The 23,502-nt window shown below is 36.9% G+C and overlaps 1 protein-coding gene across 1 annotated transcript in view; it reads left to right on the top strand.

Annotated features, from left to right (window-relative positions):
* MAP3K5 (mitogen-activated protein kinase kinase kinase 5) overlaps nucleotides 1-23,502 on the top strand; it is a 98,719-nt gene that overhangs the window by 45,357 nt on the left and 29,860 nt on the right. The window contains exons 7-12 of the mRNA XM_021553111.4: nucleotides 646-816; nucleotides 4,741-4,853; nucleotides 10,793-10,952; nucleotides 13,001-13,154; nucleotides 15,653-15,760; nucleotides 20,829-20,878. Coding sequence (XP_021408786.1) covers nucleotides 646-816; nucleotides 4,741-4,853; nucleotides 10,793-10,952; nucleotides 13,001-13,154; nucleotides 15,653-15,760; nucleotides 20,829-20,878 — 756 coding nt within the window. The remainder of the gene's footprint in view (nucleotides 1-645; nucleotides 817-4,740; nucleotides 4,854-10,792; nucleotides 10,953-13,000; nucleotides 13,155-15,652; nucleotides 15,761-20,828; nucleotides 20,879-23,502) is intronic.

Genomic DNA, 23,502 nt, shown 5'->3' on the forward strand with positions numbered 1-23,502 from the left:
TGGAATAATTTGATTGTTCAGTACACAAACATGTTAAAATTCTAAACTTTTCATACTGAATGATGTATGTACCAAAACTGTGACTCACCAGGAGCTGTCTAATGCTTGCAATTATGTGGTTTATTTGTCTGAAGGACTTCTTTTAATATTGCCTTATTGGCTTAACTCATAAACCTATCATGGGAGTTCAATCTGGTTTGTGCTTTTTGGATGTTTTGTTTCACAGTCAAATTGTATATAAAAAGTAAAATCACAATCACAAGATTGAATTTTTTTTTCCTTTAGAGCATGAATTACATTGAAAGAAATACTAGATATCAAGTTTCATATTTTTCTATTTTATAAAGAAGTAATGCATGACTCTTCTTAGAATTTCCCTGGAGGTTCTTGATGCTGTTTTCAGTTCTTTGCTATAGCTGATGCTTCATGAGAGAGAGAAGTTATGTTTAGGGGCATTTATAAAGGTTTTCCATGACATAAAGAAAAGACAAAAAAAAAAGAAGAAAGGGGTAAGTGTGTATAAATAACATAGTCCATTGTGTCTATCCGTCATTTTACATGGATGAAGTCATATGTATATTAAAAACAGTAGTTAAAAATTATTTCTTGTTAACTTTTTTAAATAAAAATTATTATTTTCAACAGGAGAAATCTGCCTGGAGACAGACAGAAAGCTCTAGAAATTATGATTCCCCTTGTAGAGCAGGAAGACCAAGTAGCTTCAGATATGTACTGCCTGGTTGGTCGAATTTATAAGGACATGTTTTTGGAATCTGGGTTCATAGATATAGAAAGCAGGGACAGAGCAACTTTCTGGTGAGTACTATTTTCCTGGTTTATGTCCTTTTGTTAGCTTTGGAAAAATATTCCTCGAACAAGAATGTATTTGAACAGTTTTACTTTCCAAATACTTGGCATCCTTAGGGGATAGAACAAATCTTCTACATTTCCTTGCTTATTTGTTGAGAATGAGAGATTCTGCAAAGTTTTTGAAGTGCCTTAGAGGCCTGAAGTTTAGGCATAAACTAAACTCATCACTTTTCCAAAATATGAAGTCTCCTGTTATACTGTATTATTCTTAGGAATCTGGGCCAGAGAATAATCAGTCATTAATTGATTGGCATGTCTGGAATCTGACAGATATTAGCTAGCTAGGCTTAGAGGTTTAACTCTCAACCAGTATTCCAAATTTGCTGAGAAAAGTTTTATCACTGTATAGTAATAAAAGTTTTATCATCATCATATAGTATAGGCACATTGCAGGGGACTACAGTAGCATCAGTAGTCAAAGAAGTACACAATGACTGGTCAATAATAGTTGAATTCTTATCCTCATTTTAGAGAGAAGAATCTTGTTATTTTAATGCTTTTGAAATGCACTAAATCACTGTTACATGGAAGTGGTTAGAAAATAGAGGCATGGGATGTCATCCTAGACTTCTGCTTCTCTGCATTCAGATGAGGATACAGACAATCTGCATTTATGTGTCCTGCACATCACGTCTTAGCTCTGGTCTTGTGCTCATCAGCTGCTTGTTGAAGTAAATGCTTAAAATGGAAGCTTTCTTCTTTCTTTGTCATTTATCACTTGTTTTCAGTAAACTTCAGCTTAGAGCTGTCTCTCATAAAAGATAAGATAAAATTGTTTACCAGTTATGGCCTCAGAATACAAATGCAGTTTATAACTTCTGGTCAGTCTTTACAGCTTGGCAATTCTTACTGGAATTTTAAAAGATGTTGAAATAACAGGAATGCAATATATTATTATTTTCATTCCTCCTGGCATAATTTTGGATTAAAAAAAATTCCATTTTGTGTAAAGCACAAAGCCCGTAAAAAACTTTCAAGGGTCTTTTGTAAACACTGTATTTTGCTAATGTCATGAACATGATAAAAAGAAAAGTGTAATTCTGTATGCAAATTTTAGGCATTATTGCAGACTGAATTAAATGCAAATTACTCTTGGTATTGTACATCTTGCTTTCTCCTTGTTCATAGTACCTTATGAACAGATAAAATTTGATATTGTCAAACATAATTGAACTGTATTGTATTATTGTATGTATAAGAGTGGTGAGTTATGTAGCTATTTTAACACAATTTGAATAAATACATCTTAGCAATCATGATAATCATAGATCTGATGGGAAGTGATTGCAGGCATTCTAGTCTAGGAAAGGACAGAGGATGATAGTTCCTGCACAAGGTAGGGTGCTGGTCAGCCAGGCCCTAACTAATCCCTTAAGTATCTGGCAACTGAGACCCAATACAGAAAGCTCTTGCACCTCCTGCCACAAAACGAGGAGATCTATGTTGAGTCAAGCTGGAGTTTGGACAGAGGCTGTACCAGATGGTCCAATTGCTTTTGGTTTTTATTTTATACTGGATATTGATTTGATTTTCTAGTGTTAGTCATACAGCAGGCTTGACATGCTGAAAGGTTGACTCATAACTCAGTGAAAAGCTCTTAGAAAGGAGCAAGCCTACTCTAGTGCTACAGCAGGCCACAACAGGACAAGGTGTGTGCAGGAGCAATGCCTCCATGGCAGTGCTATGTTATGTTGAGATAAAGGTTATTATCTCAGTCTTAGAAAAATAAAGATATAAGGGAAGTACAGTGAATTGCATGAGATAAAGAGAATTTGGCAGCAGAATCAAAGTATTGGTTTTGCAACAACTGGTAATGTCAAGGTACTTTGGTCTATTCCAATTAAAAAAACCAAACCAACAATGTGCTTTTATGACAATTAGAAAGCAGAATAAAAGATATCTTTCATATAAATATGAGAGAATATATGAAAGAGTAATTATTAACTGTCACTTTCCTGTTTCACACCGACAGTGTGAATCAGATTTACCAAAGCTACCCAGTCTTTATTCATATCTTTTCACTGCTACCTCTCTAATTCAGTGTCTGCACTGCAGCATTTTCTCTAACGTCAACAACTGCAACATTTTTCCAAAACTACAGTCTTTTTTATATTGGAACAAAAACACTAATTTCCAAGGCTTTTTCTTTTTCTTCTGTCAATCTTTCCTCTCTCCTTTTTGTATTGCATGAGAATTACAGCCTGGGAGATCTCTAGGGCAGAAAATGTGATCCAGTTCCCAACATCACTCTGTCTCCAAACAGATAATGCCAGCTAAAGGGCTTCTCTTAGATGTATATACTTAGAATCAGTGATTTTGTTGTTCTGTTTAGCTGACAGATTTTTATGGGTTGTTTGGTTGTTTAGGGTTTTTTCCTTTGTTTTTGTTTGTTTGTTTTGTTTTTTGTTTTTAGGGTGGATTTTTTTGTGTCTATGTGTTGGTTGGGGTTTTTTAAGTGAGCCAAAAATATTTTCTAGTTGCACTTTTTTGTAACTCACAGTACAAGAGAAAATTGCATGAAAGAAAAATGATGAAAGAAAAAGATCTAGTATTTTCTGCTTCTCTTGCTTTTCTTTAGAGCAGTAGGTGCCTGTCTAATGATTAATTTCTTTGGAGGTGGGCAGCTGAAGTATAAAAAGTATATATATATATATATATATATATATATATATATAGCAGATTGAAGAGAAGCCTGTCTTACAGTTTTGGAGAACAGATCTTACATTAAAGGATGCAAAATCATTAATGATTAGAGCAGAAAAAACAACAAACAAACAAATTAAAAACCAGCCTTACTTTTGGCCTGGTGGCATAAAAATGCCTTAGCTTTGCTTGCATGTCAAAGCATGGTCTAGAAGTCAAATCCTTAGGTTTTGCACAGCTTTTTTATTTTTTCTTTTCTTTCTTTTTACACTAATGTCACAACCTGTTTACATTTTTTAATATATTCCATTTGTTTGTCTGTATTTTTTTCATCCTTTAGAAAGTAAATTTAAACTGCATTTCTTTTACTGTAGTGAATTGTGTTGTCTAAATTTCTTGTGCTACTTAACTCACATATGATAGCAGTCTTTGCCTTCTCCCTATGGAGGTGAGAATATGTGTATATATACCTGCAATCAAAGGTGTTCCTATTCTGAGGTCCTGTTGCTGTTATCACAGCTACTGGCATTGCTAGCATGAGGATAGTGTGTGCTGTGTTGGTGTGAGCACTTCCACTTCTTTTAAGACAAGATTGAGCCTAAGTTAATTCCTCTGCCATTTCTCTTGATTGCTCAGTTCCTCTTGAGGAGAATGAAATCTGGTATAGTCCTGTTTTATGTGAACTCATAAGGACAGTGTCAATAAGACACTCAGTAAAGAATAAAATTTGGAGTAGCTGAAATCACAGCTAAATGTGAGGTACATTCTTGTATCATTTGCTTCTGTGTGTGCCGTCGTAGCAGATACACAATAAAATCTAAGGTTTCAAGTCAATGAAAACTCATTTACTAAAGACTAAGTTAATGAGCTTATTAATAAATATAACTCTGAAACAGGTCTTTTACAAACTGATAGTATTATTCAGTTTGATTTGATCTTGAAAAAAATATTGTAAGATACTGCAACTTTACTGGGATAATTTTACTGGAATGGATGATTAGGATCTGTGCTTGTTGTGTGGGGGGAAAGGAAATGGGAGGAGGATGTATAAATACCAGACTCCTAAAAATAACCACAAAGAATGTGTGGAAAACACTAAAATATTTTTACTTCTATGGATTCTTGCTGTGTAAACAGAAGATAAGCTCTTAAATTACCTAAAACTGTAATGATGCCCCAACTAGACTGCATTATTTACAAAGTAAGCTTGAATATTTGTTTTCCTAGGTTCAAGAAGGCATTTGAGTCAGAGCCAACATTACCAGCAGGAATTAATTATGCAGTACTCCTCCTGGCAGCTGGACATTGCTTTGATACTTCTTTTGAGCTGCGGAAAGTTGGTAATTATAACTTGTAAATTCATGGTGAAATCACATTCTAGTGAAAGTACACTACCACCCACTGTTATAGGGGAAAAATCTGATGGTTGTATGTGAAAGCTTTGATAGAGAATATGTGAATATTTAAGTTGGTCTCTCACACCACTGCTGATCCCACCTGACTGCAGGTGAGTGCTGTCATGAAGACTTGGTTTCAGTGTCAAGGTCTTAAATTGGTACCAGAGTTCAGTAAAAGCTAAGCTTCTTTGTAAAGGCATCATCTGTGTGAAACAGGAGCACCTGAAATGGGAATCCAGTTCTAGCACTCTTTAAAACAAACAAACACAAACCCCTGGAAGGAATATGGATGAGAAGCCCATCCTAAGACTGAGGAAAATGCACTTGACTTGACCTTGGGTTGGGTTGAGAGAAGACTATTTCTCTTTTGACACATTCTTAGAGGTTTCTGAACATCTGTATTCATAGAATCATAGAATAACAGTGGTTTGGGTTGGAGGGACCTTTTAAAGACCATTTAGTCCAAGCCCCTGCTGTGGGCGGAGACATCTTTCACTAGATCAGATTGCTCAGACTGCCCTTGGACACTTCCGACAAAGAGGCATTCACTTCCCTGGGCAACCTGGTCCAATGTTCCAGTACCCTTGTCATATAAAGTTTCTTATTTAAGAAGAAAGAATTAGGACTATTTTTTTTATGATTTTGTTTGTGATTTTTCTGGATTTGAGGAGAGGGAAAATTCGAGATTATTCTGTCATACATTCAGGGAAGATTTGGGAGAAAGGACTGAATGTTGTAATATGCATTGCATTTGGTGTTCTTCTCCATGAATTTGTATAATTCTTGACTTTCAGTAAAGTCTTTTTAAATCTTTGTTTTCCCTGAGGAGGTTGTCAAGTGAGAAAGAAACAAATATTTTCACTCCACTGAATGTATCTTTATTCAGTGATTGCTCTAGTTTTGAAGTTAGGTGCGTGCTGTACGTCTGGAAGTAATTTCCTGGGTAATTTTGAGTATGAAGGTCAGAGTGAGATGATTACTTTCATATAAACAGTGGAAGTGAATTTTAAATTCTGAGGTGTAAATGAAGGTATTAATTTGTATGTGTGAGGCTGCATAGAGTTGCCCCAACTACAGTGTTTGCTCTTCTGTGAGTGAGTGAGATTTTGCTTTTTGGTTGGCATAGAATACTTCCACATCTTATGCTGAAATTTGAATTCTTGTGTCAGTGTAGGAGGTAAGAAGATATGTTCTATACATTGCATAACGTTTACAAATATTCACTTGGTGGCCTAACTTTAAACTAGGTTGCTTAATGGAGCTGAACTATATTTTTTGTGTAGTTTAATATGAATCCTTAATTTTAAAAGAAACTTCTTAATTGCATGCAGACTACAGCCAACTAGATCTGTACAAAGTTGTTTTACTCATGAAATTTGTGTGCTATTTCTTTGGCATCATGTTCTTGTGAGTTTGTCCAGTGTTGTTTTCCATATTTGTATTGAGACTGTTGCAGAAATTAATGTTCATTCTTACATAAGGTTCCATCCCTAGCTGATGAATTATTTAGTGCAGAAGTATCCATTCCTTAGGTCGTTGGTTTGTGTGTTTATTTGCCTGTCTTATGTTAGCATTTAGATTTTGTCTGCTGGAAACCCTTGATGTAGCAACCCCTCCTGTTAGCTACTGGTGTCCATCTTTCTTTTTTGTTATAGGGAATATTGTCAAAATACTTTTAGTCAGATTGGCTCAGCTATTTTGAAACATGTTTTCAAATATATTTATAGTATAGTATACCCTAGTGTATCATGGCCCAACACCCTGTCCAGCTGAACCTCAAATATGTTTAACATCAGCAAATCCACTGCTTCTCTGGGAGATGATTCCAAGGGCTGATTCTTCAAATTTTGAAAATTTTCATCTTGTGCCCCATTGGAAAGTTGCCAGTAGTACTTGTGCCTGTCACCCTTTGAATCTTCCTTGTGACTTCTTGTTAAAAGGGAGTCTCCATCTTCTTTGAAGCCACCCTTTACCCACTGGAGGGTGATAATGCTTCCCCTAAGCCTGTTCCTCAGGGCTGAACAAACACAGCTTTTCCTCATATGGCATCCTTCCAGTCCTTTGTTCATATTTGTGGCCATTCTCTGGACCCTCTCCAGCCTGTCCAAATCTTTTGTGTATAGTGAGAACCAAAACTGAACGTATTATTCCAGAAGTGCCCTGGCAAGCACTGAATAGAGCGGGATAATGGCTTCTTTATCCCTCATAATGATACCCCTGTTGATACATCCCAACATCCCATGGGTTTCTTAGCTGAAGAAACACACTGTTCACTCATATTTAGCTGCTTGTTTTTCAGGGCCCCCAGGTCCCTTACCACAGAGCTGCTCTCCAGTGCAATAGTTTGCAGCCTATGCTGCATTCCCGGACTATGTTTTCCCAGGTGAAAGACCTTACAATGATCTTTCTACAAGTTTTATCAGATGGCTGGAGTTATGCTAGATTCTGAGCACAGTTTAGTATTTTCTTTGTATGAGGTTAATATTTTAAACAAAATCAAACAATATCACAAAGGTTGTATAGGAAAATGTTTTGATTTTTTTCTGGTCCTAAGTATCTTTTATATGTGTGTAATTCTTTTGATGACACCTCTTGTTTAGATTTGTGTGTACAAGATAATTTTTTAGCAATAGTTAGATTTGCCAAGCAGTGTTTTCTGTTTGGTGTCCACCCACAGCATTATCTGTAATACACAGAAATTAGAGAAGTTCTGCTTTCTACTGGGAGATCAGGAGAGAAGCAAGAACAAACTCATCAAGTTCAGTCCAGGTTAAATGGAAATTATATTGCTAGGCTGATAAAGGGGTAGGGAAGGATGTAGTCATTATCAGTTCTTCAGAGGGCGCATGAGACTGTAATTAGGAGATGCATATGTGATTACATTTGGAATATTGTAATAACTGCAGTAAAATAAGAATAAATCCAAGAGAATTTTTACCAATCTGCATCAGATCAGAAAATTTGCCTTCTAAAAGTTCCTACCTGTACTTATCAGATAACAGTTCAAAACTAAATAAGCAAATGGACCATTAATAAAAACCCTCCTTCTATTTTCAGAGTAGTATTGCTTTCTTAACTATACAAATAACTTTGAGACCAGAACAGAAATGCTGTGATCTGCATTGACAGTTATGATCTCTGCAGGCTGTGCAACTTTGACACACAAAGGGTCCTGTAATATGAATTGCTCCATCAATATTTGAGCAAGGAAAGAGGTTTATTTACAAAGCCTTCATAGTGGTATTTAACTGGTAATATCTACTTGGTGTTACCTTATTTTCATCAGAAGCTGTGGGTATATTCTTGGTGTTATAAAAACAAAGGCTTTTCTGGTGTTAATGATTCCTCTATTTTGCCTCATTTGTTTTAAAAGCAAAATATTTCTGATAAAATATACTGGAATTCCTGCTGCTTTTTTCCCCCTCCCCTTGTGAATGCCAAGTTTATCATGGAAGGAGAGAATGTCTTGACTTTGCCTGAATTTTCCTATACTCTCAAAAATATTTTAAAGATGGTGAAATAAAAATAAACTTAGAAAAGAGAAATTATACAAGGAGAACATAAACTCAGACTTAAATTTATGAAGGTTCACATTCCAAGTTTCCAAAATAATCCTTCCCCCCACCCAAGTTCTCTAAATTGGAGTAATAGTTTTTGAACCTGTTGCTAATGTCATCACAAAGCAACTACATTTCAGAGCTAAGTAATTTGCCTTTCAGGGATAAGTAACTTTATAGATGAGTTTTGCAGAGGATGGTCAGCAAACTGGAGTGAATTTTAGCATCAAGAACCTCACCTTCCTCAGAAGAACTTGATGCAAAGGTGATATTGTCTTCTCTAAAGTAATAGGATCCACTTCACAGAATACTTGGGTAAAACTTCGACTTTCTCCAGGTTACATAACAGTAATGATTCCCAGACTTGGTGTCCTGAGGTACTGAACATTCATCCTTTCTCCCCCCTATCTTCCTACAAGTCTCCCTCACTGAGCTGGGACTCAAAATGGTTGCTGCCACCAGTGCTGCCTTCCTAACAAACACCTCTCCCTGCCAGCCAGTAATGCAGGTCCCTCCCCATGTGAGTTGTACTCTTCATCAGACCCACACATTCGGTTTGCACCTCACTTTAGCTCTGTTCCCACATCTGGAGCAGGGCAGGGTTGTGATGGGTGTGTCCCTGCAGATGCAGTGAGGCATGGCAGAGCATGTTTGCCTGTGAACCAGAGACCGGTGCTGCTGCTCGCTGTGACAAACAGCCTGTGATCGCTGGTCAGTGGCCACTGCAACTGTGTGTGCCATCACCCAGTACTTAGCAAAGGCCCTCTGCACAACTAAATTCCTCACTTTCCCCTTCCTCTCAGCAAAGGCATGTCCAACTGAAATGATCCAGGCATCCCTGTGATACCAGTTGTTTACATCTCTTGTGATGAAGTCACATTAAAAGCCTGTGGAAGCTAGTAGGTGTCTGTATTTTATTATGTGTTGCTATCAAATGCATGCAAATGTTTTAGACATTCTAGCAAAGCCCTTTGGCCTTTGCAGATAGTGCTGAGGAGTGTTACTTTAAAGTCCTGGGGGAGATTATTTTTTTTCCATTTACTGTGCTAAAGTTGAACACTTTCAACACAAATTCCCCCTCCCTATTCTCCCCTGTCTGGTGCATGTGTACATCTTCAAGTGGTCTCTTTTACAGTGTGAATGTGTGTAGCGCCCTGGCTTAAAGCCTTGCAGAGATGGTCACCATGGTACCCTGTGGTGTTGATGGAGGTGATGTACATTGTGACATTTCTCAGGCAGATCAGAGATATTATGTATGTATGGCATTTTTAAAAGCCTTTATTACCTGACATTGATGTCATAAAAATGTGAGCAGTGTGATAAAAAAAGATAAACTTTGTAGGCTGAAATGTAGCTTATGTAATGATACCCATTTTGATAATATTTATTACTGCTTCCACCATGAAGTTTAGTCTGCTAGCTGCTTGGGGAAGGTTAAGAAAAAACAAGATCAACAGTTGCATTGAAATTTCTCGTGAATACTCAGCCTGAATATCAAGGGCAATGGAAGATGATGTGGGAGGGAAACTGTCATAGTGGAGTAGTGTGGGGAAAGTGAATAAAGGACTACAGTGGTGGAGTGGCTTGTTGTGTAAGCTGAAAATTGGTTTCTTTTTTGCAAGGGATGGTGTAGCATATCTCATGTTAGCTATATGTAGCAGCTCATATGAGCTAAAACTCATCCAGAAGGCCACAGGGGAGCCTGTAGTTCTCAGCAAACTTAGCAAGTCAAAAACAAAACCTGAGACTCGCCGTAGTCTTGAGTTGCTGAGGGGCTTGTGAATATTAATAGATGTCTTTCATTGGGGTAGGACTTGCCGCAGTTAAAAGAACATCACTGCTGGAAGAAGCCCAGTGGATCATCTGTTCCTTCTGCATGGGACCTTGTCTATAAAGGTAAGTTTGGGGCTTGGGGCTTGTAAGTTAAAAAAACAAAGCAGAAAAAAACATAATAGGTGCCTTATTCAGCATCTGTTAAGTTTTTGCAGCTATGTTGTGTAGCCTAAGGCCCCAATTTACCTTTACAGATGAGGTCCATGCAAGAACATAGGTAATCTGACTGTGGCCTTGTCCTCACAGTGATGTGTTAACATTCCTGTCTTGAGAAGCCTGTAGGAAGAGGGGGTGGGGAAAAAAGAATTTTCCACCAATTAGGGTGTTTGGAAGGCATATATCATTAACTGGTAAGTATGATTTCCATCTTATTTTTTCAAAATGGAGAGAGTATAGTAATGTAAGCAATTAAAAGATTTTGAATGAGAGAAATGGTTATTTTAAAATTGCATTAATACAAATTATTGTGACTTGTTATTCTCTTTGCTACAGGAGTAAAGATCAGCAGCCTGCTTGGTAAAAAGGGGAGCTTGGAGAAACTGCAAAGCTATTGGGAAGTGGGATCTTTCTTGGGGGCCAGTATGTTGGCTAATGATCATATACGAGTGATCCAGGCTTCAGAAAAGCTGTTTAAACTAAAGGCACCAGCATGGTAAGGTGATAAACAAGGCCATGTACGTTCCTATATTTTAAAACATTGGACTCCCTCAGCTTTCATATTAGGCACTGTACTCAGCTGACAGGAGATGTTTTATGTTTTTTAACAGATTTTACTGTGTGTGTATTATTTCACTGTACTTTTATCCAGAGCCGGGACTCTCTTTCCCTTTTGCCCTTATTCAGGGGTAGATCTGATATGGGTCTTTATTTCATGTGTGAGAAGGGCAGATTCATCGTGGACTTCAAGCTCTTCTGAGGGCAAAGGAGAAAGGAGGAGTTGCTCACAGCTTCATTGCTGAAGAGAAGTGGTAGTGGTTTCTGAGTTTAGTCATGACAGCCTGAAGGTTTTGGGCAATGAAGACAGCTTAGCTGGGGAGGCCTGGCTGTACTTTTAAATATTGTTAAGGTTATGACACATGTTTTAGGAACTGAATACAAGTGAGCTGTGTGGTGCAAGCTGCATCTTGCAGTGATTGAGAAGACTGCAAATCAAAGTCCAATTAATAGAAAGGCCATAAAACCAGGGTTAAAGGCAACCCTGTAAACTCAACATCCGTTATGCAAAGGCCAAGAGATGTGTGCTCTGACAGCAGGTTCCCAGCACCTGCAATGGATATAGGCAGCAATTAAGGACCACTCATTAAGGGCTTGTATCATCTTAGGTGGGGAGAGCCAAGACTCCTTTCTGACTAAAAAACCTGTCACTCTGATAGTTGTAAGTGTGAACATCACAATATATATATTCTTATCTTTTTATAAAGGATAGATTGTGCCTCCAGAAGGTGATCAGATGGATGCTGAAATACGGGAATGCTAAACTTCTGTATTGACATAACACAGGAACTGTCAAAATTGAAAACTCTAATTTTCAGACAAAATATTTCATAAGTGCTTTTTACAGTGTATTTATTTGCAAGGTTTTCCATTTTTACTATGTGTGTATTTTCCTAAGAAGCTGGGTAACACTTTCTGGAAGTCTCCTGGTGGAATTTTCTGGAGTTTATGAATGCCTGGTTGTCAGGATTTTATGTACCCCAGTGCCTTTGGGTTTTAAGTCTGTTGATTAAACTCTGAAAATACAGCTCACTCATTTGTGTTTCGTGAAGAATTTCTCCTGTGAGCAATTCCTTCCCAGTCTGTTGCCTGCTTTATAGCAGGACCCACTTGGTACAAACACAGTACCTTAAGCCAGCTATCCTGATGGCCTAAGAAGGATAATTGGAAATTGCACAGCTATGGAAATGTTCACTAAAGACCCTCTGAGGGTGAAAAAAATATTTCCATGAATAGCCTAGCTGTGATAAAGTGATAGCAGTGCTAAATCCTCTTTTAGCATATATATATCATTGCTGTAGTACTCATAAAAATTGTGTGAGATTATGTTTACAACTTTTTTTTCAAAAATGCCAAGAGAAAGCAATGGTACCAAGAAGCCCCATAAATCAGCCCCAGAAAGTAGAACAACAGAGAGAGGGATGAACTGCATTTAGGAGAAACATTCAGCACACCAGTTGTCCTTCCCTAGCAATGCCAAAAAAACTGCTTAACATAGCTGTTGTCATCTTTGCAGGATGATCAGCTCCAGAAGCATCATGTTTTAGAAATGTGTTAAATAATTGCCTATACAGACACAATACAGGAGATAGAACAGTCAAAGTAGTGGACTTTTCACCTGAATTTTTATTTGAGGTAGGTCACCACTGAAACAAGTTGGACATAGGCTCACCTTGGTCCTTAGGCAGAGGATGTAGCTATTTAATGAATTTTTTGTGGTTTAGGATAGAAGATAGTATATGATATCAGGAATACAGGCACAAAGGAGTGTTCCAAGACTCTTTTATATTTCAGTTGCCTCATTTAGCAGCTGTGTTTCCAATTCTAGTTGGGAATTGTTATTATGGAAAGCAATCCTAGAGAAGCAAAATGTTACTGGCAACCTTGGTGTTACAATGGTGAATACTTCAGTTGTATTTAAAGGTAGAGACCTTACTGCTTACAAACTACTGAATTTACTATCTGTGTTTATTTGGATGGTCACAGGTACCTGAAGTCTATTGTAGAGACTATTTTGATATATCAGCATTTTAAGAAACTGACTCCAGAGCAACATACAGCCAAACAGGAGCTTGTGGACTTCTGGATGGACTTCCTTGTTGAAGCCACAAAGACAGATGTGACTGTAGTTCGATTTCCAGTAAGTGGCTGTTTTGTTGGGTCTTGGAGACTTTCTTTGGTAGTCTTTTTGGGAATGGGCTCTTTTAAAACCAACTGTGGTGTAAAGGAAATGAGCACAAAGTAGTGCTTCTTTTTAGGGGCCAGACTAACTGCTTGTCCAGAAGAAATGTATTTGGCCTGAATCTTAAATTGATTTTACTTGAATGCTCATGGGTACAACAGGATTGCACAATGTGTTCCATACAAAAGTAATGAGGAAAAAAGTCAAGATAAAATTTTTTCAAGATCTTGTTTTCTACCAATGGGTATACTTCTAAAGCAAACATTTACAGTGTACTCCAGGTGATTATATAGTAACTATACTGTGTTTTGAAAAAAAAATATTTGATTAATTTCAGTCTTTTTCTAGCTTAGCAGGTTTTGTATACTCTACTGCCAGTTAAGACTGTGCCCTTTCAGAGGGTAAAAATCAGCCCAAACAGTCAGAAATCTATTGTTCCAGCTACTAGAAAAAGCATTTCAACAACATTGCACTATAAGTGTGTGTATAGATATGTTTATTTCTGATTTCTTCCACAAAAAATTTGCCGAGAATTCCTATTAGATGTCCCAGTGCTGCACCATGTCCTGAAAGTATACTGTAAATATGTTTCCTATACATATTAACTGTATATGTCCAGGAAACAATGTCTTGGTTATTCCTTTCAGCTAACCATCAGTAAAACCAGCTTTTTGTCTTAAATAGCAACTGCTATTGCCTCCCAGATAGTTAAAGTGGATACAATGGTTTTTTGTACAGTTCACTTACCTTCCATGTGTAGATGTGCTAATAAACTATTAGGAAGACTTCAATGTTGAACAGCAAGAGCTTGAGGCAGTAAAGTAGAAGCAAATGAGACTGTCTAAAGAGACTGGTTTTCCTTTTCTGATGAGAACAGGTAGAAAGTTTTGCTGGGAAACAAAAGTTATTTTGAATGTTTTTGGTTTTGTACAAGCAAGGCATAATCCTTTTAGATGATGGGATAGACCTATTATATACTTACCGTAGACTCTGACTTATAAAACTGTCCAAATAAAATAGTTTGAATTTTTATTAATATTAAGAGGCAAACCAAAGCTGATCACTGCAATAGCATGAGCTAAGAGATAAATCCAGTGTCTACCTGGTACAGGAAGGTAGTTGGAGCGTGGAGCTGCCAGGGCCAAGGTCATCCCTGTATGGACTCATGCAGTGATCCTACTGGGTCCCTTCCAACTCAGTCTGTTCTGTGATTTTGTGAACTGACTATGCTGGTGTTGCAGACAGAGATATGGGATTTCTCATAATACAAAAATTCTATTTGTGCCTGTTCAGAATGAAAATTACACAGTCCAACAAGTCAACAAAAATTAAAATTAGCAACTTTATTTTCCCTCCCTTCTCTCAGATCACAATTAATTTATTCTAAAGGAAGCTTTTTTCCTATTTCCTTATTGTGAATTATTTTGTGCATTCTGAGAGCTTGAGCTTAAGAGGTCCGTTGTCCATGGGCAGTATGTTAGCTGGTAGTTATTCTCCTATCTAGTAGGATCAGTGTCATCACCTTGGCCTTTAGAGGACGAAATGACAGAGTGCATGGACAGTTTCTTAAAGGTTAAAGACCACAGTTTGTGAAATGGCTTGAATCAGATTTCACAAATTGTAGGTGTCTGGAGATGCCAAGCAACACGTTTTAATTCCCACTGCTTATCATTTACAGAGTTAAATTTGTAGGTACTTTTCAGAATTTAGCCCTGCACTGCTTCCAGTGTATCTGTGCTTATTGACTCTGAAGGAGGAGTCATGGCTTAGATAAACAGTAAGGCATGGCTGTCTTCAGGACTTTCTACTTTGGTGTTTATATACTTTTTAAATAGATGTAGACCAACTTGCCCTAGTCAATAATTGTTGCATCTCATCTCTTTTAAATGATGCTTCTAGTTTTTGTTCTCTTATTCCACAATTTCTATACTATTCAGCTGTCAGCCTCTTGCAGTGGTACTTGTTACTTTTAAGAAAATAATTTGATCTAGTGGCTACAGTTCATGGTGGTCTAAATCAAAAGCTGTTCATTGTAGCTCTAGGTCAATCTGTTTCTCTGCTTCACTCAAATATGCTTCTACCAAAAGATGATAAAGGTGTACAATGAACCTTCTCCACATAGGAGATAGACATTCTAGAGTGGCATTGTAGGAGACTGAATTTTGACAGAAGGATTTCGAAACCTGATATTTTTTTAAAAAATAATTTGCAAAATTGATACCAAATTACACATAACAGCCTTATGTAAAAAAATTAAAGTTGGCTTTTTTTTCTCTTTTAATCTTAGGATACTGACAGCCACATTAAACTATCAAAGAACCTAAAATTTTGCATTTCATTATTTCCCTGTTTTTCCTGCTATGGTATGACTAAAGAAATAATTTTAGCAGTTTTCAATACTTTTTTAAGTTTTACCAGTTCTGCACTAACTATTGAAAAATTATATTTTCTGCAAGGTTTTAATATTAGAACCAACAAAAATCTATCAGCCCTCATACCTCTCCATCAACAGTGAAGCCGAGGAGAAGACGGTATCCATCTGGCATGTGCTTCCTGATGACAAGGTATGTTTTTTGCAAATTAAAAGTATGCATGGTACATAAGGCATGTAGCATGTGGCCACTTGCATCTAATTATGATTCTGGAACATAGAAAAGTGGTTTAGTTGGGAAGATGCTGAGATATAATGCTGTTTGTTTCCCATAATTTTTCAAAATGTGTTTTCCTTCAGGTTGATTTAAGCCATTGTACAATATACAGCAAATCTGTTGCTTAAGATTTCATAAGTAATTTACAATTTGCTACCATCATACCAATAATGTATCATAAAATTACTTATACTTACAGAACTATCTTCTCCCTGCCCTGTGTTGGCTGTGATAAATACTCCTTTAATATGAAAGTAATAGAGACTGGTATGTTAAAATGAATCAATCAAGTGCCAAAGAAGTAGACAGATAAATGAATGCTCTAGAATCTGAAAACTATGAGAAGTCTGTATGTCAAGGTGTGAGATAGCCAGATGTATTTGGAAAGGAGCTTAGAAAACCTAGAGGTGAAAGCGGAGAGGAAAACCTAGAATGGTTATTACATTCTGGGATATTTAGGAAGCAAAATGTTGGTAAGAGGGACAACAGGGAGGATGTCATACAACCTTAGAGAAGGAAGTCAGAAAGGGAAAATGAAGGAGTATATGAAGAGTGAACAGAGACTGAGTCAGCTGGAGGCAATACACTGGGGATGTTGTGATTTGTAAGAACCAGCACTGTTCATTCCTCCATGGCAGAGCTTTGTTTGCCTGCAGGATAGGACAATGAAGACCTGTTTTTCAGGTGACCATAGAATCAATTAGTTTGGAAAAGGCCTTCAAGAACAACAGGTTCAATTATTAACCTAACACTGGCAAGTCCAATCTTTAGCTTTCCTGCTAGTAGTCTGTAAATGGAGAAATGTTTTTGAATGCAAAATACAGTGACACTCTACTGCTTAGAATTTTTGTTGTGAGTTCATGAGAAAATGTAAATGGCAGCTAAAATAGCATATTTAGAGAACAAACTGAAATGTTTGCCTAGACCAATAAATTTTCATTTATTTGTGGTTTATTCTGACTGATTTTTTTTTTTTTTTAAGTAGGCTCAGCCTCTGAAAAATAATTAAAAAAAATAAATGTATGCAGTTTTTGGGCAAAATAAAAATTTACCATAGAGTAAATAAATAATTATTTGTCAGAACAACAGACTTAATCTTGCTATTCTAAAATACCTGTTTGGAAAGTATTTCTGTACTCAGAATTTATTCTATTTAGAGACTACTTGAACATGTGCTTTTTTTTTTTCCCTTTTATGAACTTTTTTGTGTATATATTTAGTTCACCTCCAAACAATACTTTTCAGTCTGTTATGTGGCTTAACTGTAGTGTAAAAAGGAACATAGGACTAGAAGGAATTTGCTGAACTCTTGAGTTCTGTTCTCCTCTGTTGCAGATACTCTCCCCATTTAATGTTTCCCATTAAGTAATCAAACTCTTTCTGAATATTAGTGTAGGTTTCACAGTTGTCCAATCATGCTGAAAAGTGGTTTGAGAATTCCACTGCAACTTTGGAAGTACAAAGAGTGGAATATTGCTGGTGAAGTGAAAAAACCTTAAGTCTTCTAGTTTTCAGTCCAAATTTGTTGACATTTCATACACATTTTTTCTTTTGCTAACAAAGTGTTTTTATTAAGTGGTTTCCTTTCTCTATCTGAGGTTTACCTGGCAATATTTTTTAGGAGAGTCCTAATCTCTCTTAGTGTGGGGATTTAATGTAGGTTTCTTTTTAGGCAAAACAAGTAGGCTTGATGTACTGGCCACACATGGCACCTCTTTGCCATGACTTCCTGTGTTCCAGTTTGAGTTAACCTTACTTGAGCATGTGCACTCATATTCCAAAATGTGTATTGCAGGGTGCATTAATTTGTCATTTAGCTACTGGGATATTTTGTTTGATGCATTCAACAATGGCATTTTTCATAGCTGTGTCATTTGACTGCCCAGTTATCCTCTGTCTGGGAGAAGGATTTGAATGTATTGGTCTATGCCTGTTTGGTGGTCAGAAGATAGGTGTTTCTCTATAGCATGTTAAATATTTCTTTCTGTTTTCCCTTTCTCCTTCCTGATGTGAGGCATGTGTCTGTATTTTCTGCAAAACAGTATTTTCCTATTTTTGTGGCATAGTCTTAATCATTGGCATTAGCCATTAAGTGAACTCATTGTACTTTTGCTGTGGCCAGAATCCTTACTGTAATGAGCTTATTGAGTAGCCAGGAGTCTGACTGATACTCTATACCCTGTGAGCTATCATACCCATTGAAAGAATGCAATGGGCAATTTGGTAGTTACACCTTCAGCTGTACAATTATATTCTGTTGCAATTTCTCAGAGTCCTTAGAATCCATCAGAAATCTCACAGGGACAAAAGGGGCTAGGGAGACACCACCTTCCTTTTCAGTTTAATATAACCAGTATAATATTTATCTTTGCTAAGACATTTTGTGAAGGAAAAGGATATATTCTCTGTCAATCTTCTTTGCAGAGCAAGACTCATAATTTTGTCCTTAGTGGCCTGAAAACAAGCATTTTTGGGGCTGATTAGAAAGCAAAGGTCACCTATGTCCACTACAAAGGCCGATTAGACAGCTGGGTTTGGAAACTTCATTTATCCAAGTTCAATCTACCAACCATAGGTCTGTCAGAGCTTTAGCAATTCCTGTTTCAGATTTCAGTTCATTTTGGCACATAAATTAGTGGTTCTACTTGTTTTCCAGAGTTTAGTCACTGCTCCAAGAATAAGATCTGTGAGTTACAAAGTGTCTGAACTTCCTTTCACGCACAAAGAAGCTGAATTTTCATTTCAAATCCAAACTGAAACTCAGAGGAGCCTGCAGCTGGCACTTGACAAATGACAATAAATAATGTAGCCTCTTTCTTTTCTATTGCTTTTTAGCAACATATTTTAACATTTATGTGTTTTATAATACTGAGTTTTAGATAAACAATTGCCAAAAAAAATCAGACAACATTTTATTTTGTAGAATGCACATTACCTTTGCCTTGCAGTTCCTTATTTTTGCAGCCCTTCCCGCATGGGGTTAGAGGAATGCAGCAGAACTGTTTGTAAGTTTGAAATAGAACAGCCTGTCTCTGTTTTGCTTTGGCTTCTGAATCCATTTTGAGTTTTGTTTTGGGTAGTTGATGATTTTTTTGCCTAACCAAAGAGCAGATGCTGAATTTGGATAGCACGCCTCATATATTTACTCCAATGTATTCAAACCTTGGCAAAATCATGAAGGGACATAACTTTTATGTTATTTCATTGCTCAAGAACTTTGTGTGGTAATTAAGATTTAAGAATTTAAGAGATTAATTGCACGTAGATGACAGGTAAAAAACCAATACTAATGTATCTTGTTATGTTTCTTGAGCATTTCTGACATTCAGGATGTATATTTTAACTTATTTAGATTTTAGATTATTCCTAATAGTAGGAATTGGACAAGCACCAAGGACTAAGATCTGAAGAGAGTTTATAAGCATGGAAAATTGGAAACTAGCAGATTTTGTATATGAATAGAGTTGTAAAAGGATATGCAGAAACCTCTTCATATTAGCATAGGGATTGAGTTGATCTTCCTTCATGTGGGAGAACCAGGCAACGTTTCACAAACGTGTCATAATTAGCATCAGTTAGTACTTCCACTTCAAGATGCAAATCCAGCTTTTCCTAATATTGGGCTACTCTTCTGTTCCTTTATCCCCTGAAAGAAACCCTTACCCCATTTAACATTGAAGAGATTTTGAAGTTACTGCTTTGTACTTTACACTTACAATAATTATGGAATTTGTGCATCAAGAAAGATGTTTGCTTGTATTTTTGGTCCATTGTGTTAGGCTTTTTATATTAGCATCACAACATTTAATGTGATTTGCACAGGAAGGAAAGAATTACAGAGGAGGAAAAAAATTGATGTAGGAATCATTATAGAAAGCTGTTATAGCTGGGAGTGTAATTTCCACTGTTGTTTTCTGCACATTGTGCAACTATTTCAGCAGTATATCTGTTCTGACTTCTGTATATTTCACTATTCATTTTATTAGCTACACATTTTCAAGTCTTCTTTTAGAATACATTTGATTTTGTTTCTGTTTGACAATATGCCCTTGCTCAGATCACTAAAATGCCTAATGAAATTCAGTTGCAGAAAGGAAAGGTTCTTCAAATATGTGGCTCATTATGATGGGATCCCAGTGTTGGCAGGGCTGTGTGGTGGTGTATTTCCACCTTTTCCTGAAAGGAGAATGTTTTCTTTAGAAGATACAAAAGGTTTCTGTTTGCTACAGTAAAGTTTTAATAGAACATAAACATAGAACAATATAACTGTCTGCAGAGAACTCAATTCTGCTGAATGTGACAGCTGTGAATTTAAAAGATCTGAAAATAAATGACGCCTGGCCCTTTGTGTTTTCATAGGGTGGCTTCTTTCTTCCAGCCATGTTTTCACTCCAGTAGCTCTTAGGGGTTTTGGTGCATTCTTATCGCTCTCTTCTGGATTCCTAGTGAAATAGTCTCCTTTCTGTTTCTTTGGACACTTTGCCCTCATATTTGAGCAATTCTTTCTACTTTTCAAGAATTTCTTACTTTGATCTCTTGCATTAGACTTCCTACTCATAGCTCTCTCCACCTGGCTTCCCCTCACATGAGGGGATTGAGTGTGCAGAGCAAGCTCTCATCATTCTCAGAGGTGGAATATTTTCCCCCCTCCTTTCCTGAGTATCACATGTGATGTCAAGTTCAGTACACGAACAAGGGTATACTGGCACCTCTTCTGATCTGTTCTTTTGAATGTTTTTTAAACAGTAGTAAATTGTGTTTGCAGTATAAACAGTGAAGAAATAACCCAAATTCCTTCTATGTCGAACTTTTGTAAAAAAAAGTGCCTTGAAAAATGGTTGTTAACAGTAAATAAATAGACTGTTCTCATTTGAGTGTTTCCCCTTTCATCTCATGAATTTCATTCTAGAAGATATGCCTACTGGCCCTTCATGTAAAGGATGAATATTTTGTTTGTTTATTGATTTTTTACTGTGTGTTACAGAAAGGTATCCATGAGTGGAATTTCTGTGCTGCTTCTATTAGGGGGGTAAGGTAAGTTGTTTGCCTTTTTTGTTTTGAAATAGAAGGAGTAAATGAATGAATTTTGTATTATACTGCTGCTGTGGACCTTGGAGTGACAGTGATATTTTACCACTGCTGTAACCTCTTGCAATCTGTTCTTCACCTTAGTCTCTTTTTTTTCCCCTGAGATTTATCTATATTTGTCATCCTGCAACTTTCCTCTCAGTGTAATTAAATAAAAAAGACCCAGAAAACTTATATTTTTAAAATAGTCATTGCTCTGTTCTAATAATAACTGTTCCATACACAGAGTTGTTGCTATGTCTGCAGGACGTTTTTGCACAGATGGATGATTCTTTTTCCTTCCAAAAACTAACTTAAAAACACCAAACTATCAATAGGCATGAAAATTCAATCCTGTGGGATTCAACTTATTTTAGGCAAAAATTGCAACAATATGATTAGTTCAGTCTGCTTTGGGTTTTGGCTAGAGTATGTTTTTGTGTGCTTCTAAAAAAAAAAAGAGTGAAAGAAAGAATTTATTTATTTATTTACTGTCATTTTGGTTTTCCCTTCCCCTTATTAAACCATGCTGTGGTCAGTACAGTTTCTAGTGCAACCTCCTTCTTTGGTTATATAAACTGTGAATTATCATTTACTTTTTAAATTGATTTTCCAATCTGTTCATCTGAGCAGATGTCCAAAACAACTCAGATGACTTTACTGTGAGCCAAGAGTCACTGTGAATTCTTAGAGAACGCTCTGGCTTCCTCTGTGAGGAGCTCCAGGGAGAAATATTTATCTTATGCAAGCATGAAGCTGAATGAGTTCTTTTAAATATATGCAAGTTTCTGATCACTTAATTTTTCAGTGTTTTACAGGGGTTTTTTTCCCAATTTTATGAAGGCAAGTATTGTTTGGAGTGGGTGAGCCTGCAGAACTAGGCTTGCTTCTAATCTATTTTTGTATCAAGGCTATTTTTGGCTACTTTGAGGCTCCTAGACTTAAAGTGGTCTAGGAATGGGCAGTTCCCAGCTTTATAAGGATTCTCAGCCCTTCTAGACTAGTAAGAGTCAGCTTTAGAAATGCAGCCTTAATGTACAAAGTAGTTCTTTGTACATGATCTTGGAGGCTTTTATGACAAAGACCTCCATAAATATTTATGGTACTCCATAAGGAGACAGCGGGTCTGAAGAGACACCTGGCTTTGAAATGGCTCATGGTTTTTGGTAAATACTTCACAGTATTGACAGAGGGTCACTTCTTCTGCATGCTGTGTAACAGCCAGCGTAATCAGCATTTTGTTTCATTAAGTAATAGGGTTCAGCTCTTGAGAACTGCAAAACAACTTGGAAAGTATGTAGAACTCTCTGAGCAGAACAGTGCTAAATCACACTCTGTATGCAGGAAGTCTTAGCATTTGGCTTTAGTGTAAGAAACTCATTGATTAGTGGTTTGTGTGCCAATGTAAATACCTTTTTTGCCATATGCCCTCTTGACCTCTTAAATACAAGTGTTTCTTATTGAATCAGCCCAGAAAGTGCTGTTATTCTTTAAAGGATTTATCAGAGCTTTTGGAACATAGCTCTTTCCTCAGGGTATTTTGCATCTTAGGTTATCAGCAAAGCTCCTACTGTTCTGCAGAGCTGACAGCATATGAGCAAGAAGATGGGAAATTTATTTTTCCAATGGAAAATAAAGAGGCTGACTGAAGTTTGCTAGACTAAAAGTTGGCTTTTACTCACTGTTCAGGATAAGTCCTGGATTATGAAATAACCACTACTTGTGTTGTTTCTCTGGGAGAGTGCCTTAGAGGTCTGCATCCAGTTTCTTTCATAGCTCAAGAACTTAGACAAGTTTGAGACAGGGATATTTGTTTTCCATTGCAAGTTCTTGGAGCTTTGAATCTCATCATACTACTTAATTACAATGATGAGAGGTGCCTGTACTGCTAGTCTTCTAGAAAACACACTGAAGTTCCACACAGCTCCTTTTCTGTGATTCCTGCCAGTGTTCACCTGTTGAATCTGCTGCTTCATCTGGGAGTGCTAGTAATCAGTAGTTACAGCATTTCCAATATTTCTTATCAACTAAGGGGAATACTGGGTGTGCATGTGCTGGGCACAAGGCCTGTACTTCCCTGTTTGTTGTTGGAGTCTGGCAAATTCAGCCCCAGTTCTGCTGTCACAGATGTCAGTGGGAGCTACGTCTGCTTGGGCATGTCAGAGTGAGGCATTTCCTGAGCAAATTATCCTGTGTTTTTTTATAACTTGGGTGATTTTTAATCTTCCTTTTTCTAGTTTAGGTTTTTGGTTTTGTTTTGTTTTTTTTTTTTTTTTTCCCAGGGAGGAAAGCAACATATAAGCAATGTAAACCCTCTCTTAAAGGTCTTAAATATTTATGAATTTCCCTGGCCTATGTGTACACTCCACATTCTTACCCTTTTATTCACTGCTGTGTTTGTCAGTGGTTTCTGAGCATGTTGGGTTTCAGCGAACAATTTAACAATTTAGTCAGTAAAATGTTTCAATGAACTTAGAACCTGAATGAGTAATTCTGTTAATATCAGTTACTCCAATTCTAGACAGTTTACTTATGCTTGAAAAGCTTGAATTAAAACTTAGTGTATAAGCTCAGAATGGTGGCTGTCTTCC

Source organism: Lonchura striata, chromosome 3 (assembly GCF_050655825.1).
Source record: "Lonchura striata isolate lonStrDom1 chromosome 3, ASM5065582v1, whole genome shotgun sequence".
Lineage (NCBI taxonomy): Eukaryota > Metazoa > Chordata > Aves > Passeriformes > Estrildidae > Lonchura > Lonchura striata.